Raw genomic sequence first — 7,090 nt, 5'->3', positions numbered from 1 at the left:
TGTGTGTGTGTGTGTGTGTGTGTCTGCATACAAGCCTCAGAAGACTATCCATCAGTATGCTCATAGAGGTCATATCATAACATCCTAGTTACAGATTATGGGTTATAGAATTTATAACTTATTTAATCACTTACGTAATTTGAATTTTAATCATATTTTAATACCTTTCTATATTGTTTGAGTTTTAAAATGTTACTGTGTAATGATTTTGTAACATAAACAGCAAGTGTATTTATGTAAGTATTTAAAATAAAAAGGCATTATTCCTGATTAATTCCTTTTTGCTTCTTGCATGCTACTACCAGGCTCTACTGTCCTTTAATGGCTCGTGGTGTTCTGAGGCAAGCCTTTTAAACAGGCCACCACATCCCCACTGCTGGGAGGTGTTAAGGACAAACACTTAGCAAACAAAAATCTGCCTGTTTACTCACTTGGGGATATGGAGTTTTCGTGTCTTAATTTAGCTGCCTCTTGTAAGTTGGAAAGGAAAGGTTCTGGCTTTTATCTCTTCATTAAAAATAGATCCTTTTATGACAAGGGTCTGGAGCAACCATGAGTCACCATCTCCACTGTGTGGGGTGCTGGAGCTGCCCGGGAGAGCAGGTCCCTGAAATGGCACCTGGCCACCCCATGACTCCCTGGTGTCCTTGTCATTTCAGGAAGTTGGACGCTTTCATCTATGACGCAGCTGTCTTGAACTACAAGGCCGGGAGGGATGAAGGCTGCAAACTGGTGACCATTGGGAGCGGGTACATCTTTGCCACCACAGGCTATGGAATTGCTCTGCAGAAGGGCTCGCCCTGGAAGAGGCAGATTGACCTCGCTCTGCTCCAGTTTGTTGGTGATGGTAAGTAAGTCCTTGTAGTTGACAAGGTAAGCCTCAGGATGAAGGATGTCAATAGGTTCCTTAAAATATCCAGGCCGTTCCTCTTGTACTTTAGAATGCAGAATTGTGTGTGTGACACCCCCCCCCAAAGGTAGACTACGTTCAGAACATTTGCTGGTAGCATTATATAACTGCATTGTTGTGTGAGTCAGCTTTTCATCGCTATGACAAAGAAACCCAGGATAAGCAACTTAAAGGAGGAAAAGGTTATTTTGTCTTGTGGTTTCCCTCTGTGATCCAGTTGCTTTCAGGCCAGTGGTAGAGCACAGCACTGTGGGGAAAGCTGATGGTGGAGGGCAGCTACTGAGCCTGTGATGACTAAGATGTGGCAATGAGGGTTAGGACAATGTGCAGCCTTCAAGGGTGTGTCTCCAGTGACCCACTTCTTCCAGCAGGCCTCACGTCCTAAAATTTCCATCATCTTCCAGTAGCCCACTGACTTACGAATTTGTAAATGGGTTGATGAGCTGCATCAGGATCCAGGCATCCAGCGTAAGAGTTTGGGGTTTGGGGCATTTAAGTTCAAAGCTATAACACTCTAACTTCATTCTTGTTTCTGTGATAAAACATCATGACCAAAATAAAGGAAGAAGGGGCTTCTTTGGCCTACAATTTTCACATCACAGTTCATCATTGTGGAAACCAAACAGTAACTGAAGGAGCTAGCTCCGTCCTACAGGAGCAAAGAGAAGATAGCCCATCCTGGCTTGCTGGTTGCTTCTATTCCAGCAAGGTGTCTCCCTTTTACACAGCTCAGGACTGTATTCATGAAATAGTAGTAGTCACATTTCAGGGGAGTTTTCCTGCATTAATTAACAAACACAACAACTCCACACAGGCATGCCCACAGGACAGCATGATCAAGACAATTCTTCAGTTGAAACTCACTTTATTGGTGATTCTAGGTTGTGTCAAGTTAACTGTTAGAATGAACCAACCGAGAATCTAAGTCCCAGTGTGGTCCCTAAATTGCAAATTGTAGAAGAAGCATTCCTCAAGGGTTTTGGACTAAAGGAAGTCTTCTCTGGACCTGTCAGCATCGAGGGCAAATCAGTCTCCACTAACATGGTAATTCTCAATATCTTGTGGAGATAAGAGGAAGTCTCTAGAAAGGAAGAATGTCTGATTTCCACAAACATTCCCCTCCTTTACTGCCCAACATGCAGACTAACTACAGTTCCTCCTCACACAGGATTTCCAGTCTAATGTGTGTGACCCGCACTGTAAAACAGGCTGCTTGAGATGGTATTGTCTTTCCCCCTGTCCGCCCTTCTCCACTTTGTAACTTAGTGACTTTTCCCACTGCTGTGATGAAATACCAAACTACAAGAAGCTAAGGCCCTTCATGCTGGGATTGTGAGGACAACCATATTGCCGCTACACAGAGGAAGCAGAGAGTGAATTACAAGTGGGGCTTGGCTATAAAACCTCCAGACTTGCTCTAGTGATCCACTTCATGTAGCCAAGTTCCACCTCCTTGAAGATCCACAACCTTCCCAAACAGTGCTACTGGATGGGGACCCAGGGTTCAACTACATGAAGCTACTGTGTGCATTTAACTTATTTCACATCCAAACCACAGCAGCTGGTAATCGATCTCACCCCATCCCTTAGCATGCCTTTTAAAGTCCCACCCTGTGAGCAGTAGTTTTGGGTGGGGCACTAACACAAAGACAGTAGGTAGAACATCAACACAGAGACCAGGCTAGTGTCAGGAATTGCTCGGCCTGACACACAAAATGAAGGGCATAAGACAGCCTCACTCGAAATGGATCGAGGCTATCATCAGAAGCATTGCAGACTTGAGCTATGCTGTGTACATCTGAGAGGGTAAAATATAGCAACCACTGTAGCCGGAGCTGATATTGAAATGAGCAAAGGTTATGACAGGTCGGTGTGGATTTGAATGAAGTTTAGAATTCCTCCGTAGCTTTCCTTCTTTCCCAGCTCATAGAATTAAATCCTTAGTTTTTACAGTGCCATCAAACATTCTAGATGGGTTCTATAGTTACCTCTCAGATAAGGACATCGAGGCTCAGGATCCCCTGTGGGGCATTTGTTTCTTCCTCGGATCACCGGTCATGTTCTGTGCTGTATAGCTGTGATTTGTGGCTATATTGGTCAGCTGTTGCTGTGAAAGCCCAGAGGCATAGAGCAGTGGGCCTCTACTCTTCTGATTGGGGTACAAATGGAGTGGACAAGTCTGGCTTCAGGCCTGGATGATTCCTGCCACAGATCAGTGAGTCATGTGTGCAACCTCTGCTACATACGTGCTCACTATGGGTCTTAGGCAGTCTGTTGTGAGTGACCTGGAAGAAGGTCTTTTCAGATGCACAATGAAGCACTTAGCTGTACATTAACATGCGAACCTTCTGCTTGGTCCTATGGTTTTCTTCTAATATTCTCCCCCCTCCCCAAATCAAGTCAGGCAGCAAACCCCAAACCTAACATATCGAGCAGATATTCTTTTATGGGAGGAGAAGGGACAAGGGGAATGAGCACCATGAAGACTGGGATTTGGTGGCAGGTTTTTACTCCCCTTCACAGGCTGATCTAGACAGAAAATGAGTCTTTGCTTCTAGCACAAACCTCAGAGAGCCACGGGCATAATGAGCAGTTGGTGGATGATGGTTTGAGTGCATAAACACACATATGAATGAACGCTTGGTGTCAGGGTCTATTCCACTTGACAGGGAGTGCTGAAATGTGGTAGGTATCTGTCAAATGAGCAAGCTTTAGCCCTAGCCCTGTTCACCGTTGCCACGCTTGTAGCATCTGTTATGAAGCCGCTGACATCTTCAGCAAACAGGGCATGTCAGTCAGCATGGTCAGTGCGCTACATGTACTCTATAGTTGATTTTCAGATTCACCTGCTCATTTCTATTCTACAAAGATGGAATCCAAGGTTCAGGGGGCTTGCGGTGCCCCTTGCCAATAACTGATGTGGTATCTCTACTGTAGGGAATTTTATCTAGAATGGAGTCAGTTAGGCAAAACTCCCATTCTTTTTATTTTTCTAAGTTGTCTGGCAACATTGATTGACTGGACACTTGATTTTAATAGGCGCCCCCAGGAAAAATTGATTCGGTGCACATCTGAACTAACTGTGTGTGCTCTTCTTACACTTCTGTGACACCACCTGTCTTGGTCTCCTTTACTCATTTGTGTATAGGTCCAGGTGTATTTGCATGGTAAGGATGGAAAATGAAATGGAAGGACACATGGAAAGAGCTTAGCACAGAACCTGCAGTATAATGATGGCTCCAAAATGTAAGGTGCCACCTCCCTCCTCTCTATCAGCATTATAATAACCATCATTACCATCTTTATAATAATCATCAGTCACAAATATGCTGAGCTGAATATCCTTGTTTATCATTTTCACCATCACTACCTTCAGCAAAAGCACTGTCATCACCATTATTCACATTACCATCTTCTTCAACAGCAACATAGCATCATCACCATCACCATTACCACCATCACTGTCACAATTCTAATTGTATCAGCACTGGCATCATGATCACCGACCCCTTCATTCTCATTATTATCACCACCACCAATACCACCATCAACAACATCAGCATCCAAGTAATAACCATCGCCATCACCTCCATCGTTGTTACCATTGTCACCACCATTACCACTACCCCCATAATTAGAGTCAGAAGCACCAGCATCATGGAATCGTCAGCTTTTCTCATCATCCTTCTCCTTCTCAACATCCCCCTTTCCCTCATCCACCATCATCATCCATGTATGATCTTCATGCAGCTAAGTCAGTGATACACTAGCCATATCAGTCATGTCATCCCAGGAACAACCTTGTAATGCTGAATGTGAGCCATATTCTCTGCAGCATTTCAAGGTGCTTACGTATAGAGCATCGGGTTCTTACAGATATTTTACATCCTGGCTCATTGCTATCTCAGCCACACTGCTGGAGTCTGGAAATGTGTCCCTTCAGCTTCATCCTCAGAGGCCATCTGGAAGCAATGACATAGGAGAGAAAATGACGTTGCTCCGGGGGGCATCTTAAGATAATCTTCCCGGAAAGCCATGTCCAATTCTGAATGTCTCTCTAGGAGTAAATACATGAATTAGCACAGCTGCATAAATATTTCACTTATCTTATGCAGTTTCAGCAGGATTAATTATGCTCTAAAATTAGACCTGCAAAGAGCACAGTGCCAAGCAGTACCTAATTATTATTCATCCTTTAGAATGGAGTGTTTATCTCTTGTTATAGAGTAGTTCCAGTGGACGATTATGAGTCTAATGAGTGTCAAAAGTATAAAAAAATTTCCTAACGGGCTGTGTAAATATAACCTCTGAATGAAGTGTTTGGTTATAAGAGGATGATGTAAAATCTACTAGCCACCTTCCTAGGAAAATGGCTATTCTTCTATGTCTAGAGATGCACAAAACACCAACAGGACCTTCCTTTCCTTCTCTTGTCTTTCTGTGTCCCCTTTGGGACAATGGGATGCACCGTGGGGTCTTTAGTTCCTATGTCAAAAAGCTCACAGTTACCCTTGGACCCATCAGTACCAATACTGAATGCTTATGGAGGAAAACCCCTGCTGATCCAAGACACGGGTATAATTGTCTTGTCTTATTTTCTTCAAAGCACTCGCAGGTGGTGACTATGTATAAATTTTAAATATGTAAATTTATAATAGAAACATATTTATACTAATCCATCTATGAATGTTTTGTAAAATATGTAGACTATACACACATGCACTTTCATTAGATATTGTAGATGCATAAAAGATTCATCCAACACCTATGAAACACTATATTTTAATGAGAATGTGTGGGAAGAATAATTCATAAAGGAACATAGAGCAGTGAGATCTTAGAGAAAGGGTAGAAGAGACCAGAGTTCAGAGAGCCTCAGTATTGACCTAGCATCCAGTAAGTTTCTGTGGTGCATAGTAAATTCCTGAAAGATGATGTAATTGAGCACCAAGGTTCACTGAGGGCACATGACAGCCAGGGCACATGAAGAATGGTGTTTCTAGCTTCAAAGTGTAGTTGAACGGGAGACCTCTTAGTGTTTATGCAGATCACGAGGTTTGTGATTTTCATCATAATTCTGGGATTTGGAGGGACAAAGGAATAGTATTGAGGTCAAAACCCCAGGGTATACCCAGGCCAGTGTAAATACCTTAAGAGGTCAGACCCAATGACACACATTTGCAACCTCAAAGTCTGAGGCAGAGTCAGAAAGCTGGGCTTAGAGTGCAGCACAGCAGGAACACACTGACTCTCAGCATAACCAAGGAGAAAATGGGCATCAAGGGAATGAGAATATGTATTGTTTAAAAGCAAATGGTGCTCAGAACATAGAAGACAGCTGCTATCAGAGCCCCTAGTCTCTAGGATCTAGTGAATGATCCAGCATCATGCCAAGTACATCATATGTAGACTAATAACTCTAGAAAGCTCTGGAGTGGATCTTGTCTAGGTCTTGGCAGTATAGAATAATGAGGCTCATGCTTCACTGAAAAAGGATCATCCAGAAGTCTCATTTAAAGCAGATTCCATTTGAGAAGGCCGAAGATTCAGCATTTTTAATCATCTCCCAAGTAGTGATGCTCTGGGCAACAACTTGTGTAGATATTTATAGTTGTAAAAACTCAACCAAATTTATTTGTCTCATCATGATCTATTTTCTTTAAAACACCTTGTCCAGACTGGAGAGATTGCTCAGTGGCTAATGCTGCTCTTATAGAGGATCTAAGTTCAATTATCAGTTAGATGGATGCTCTGAATTCCTCGACTTTCATTTGGCAGCTCTGTGGTAATTGTTTTAAAGGTTCATCCATATTGTATATGAATTTAGGAGACCACAGCCATATTCTATATTAACAAGAAGCCCTACTGCAATATAGCCATAGAGTTTTGGGGAACACTAACCCAGCATATGGATGCTCACAAATTTCGAAGTGAGGAACAGTAGAGGGGAGTAGACTGCAAAGACCACTTTGTGAGTGGTTCAGGGCAGGGCAGACAGCCTTTCTCCAGTTTGCTGATATTCTTCCTTTGAAGGGCATAGGGGTGATGCTTTTGACATCAAGGGACTCCCTGCTGCCAGCTGGAGTGCAGAGTGTTCCTGCAACTGAAGATGTTCTTTTTGTAGCTAATTAGGATTTTCATAAATTGCTGTGGGCCACCGGATGAGTTGCTAATATCCTC

The 7,090-nt window shown here is 43.0% G+C and overlaps 1 protein-coding gene across 1 annotated transcript in view; it reads left to right on the top strand.

Moving 5' to 3' along the window:
• Positions 1–7,090, top strand: part of Grin2a (glutamate ionotropic receptor NMDA type subunit 2A) — a 412,491-nt gene that overhangs the window by 372,479 nt on the left and 32,922 nt on the right. Inside the window, exon 12 of the mRNA XM_021209495.2 lies at positions 660–847. Within this exon, the coding sequence (XP_021065154.1) occupies positions 660–847 (188 nt within the window). The remainder of the gene's footprint in view (positions 1–659; positions 848–7,090) is intronic.

The sequence above is a fragment of the Mus pahari genome, chromosome 12 (assembly GCF_900095145.1).
Source record: "Mus pahari chromosome 12, PAHARI_EIJ_v1.1, whole genome shotgun sequence".
Lineage (NCBI taxonomy): Eukaryota > Metazoa > Chordata > Mammalia > Rodentia > Muridae > Mus > Mus pahari.
Note: the sequence above shows the minus strand (reverse complement) of the source record. Positions and strands in the feature narration are given on the sequence as shown.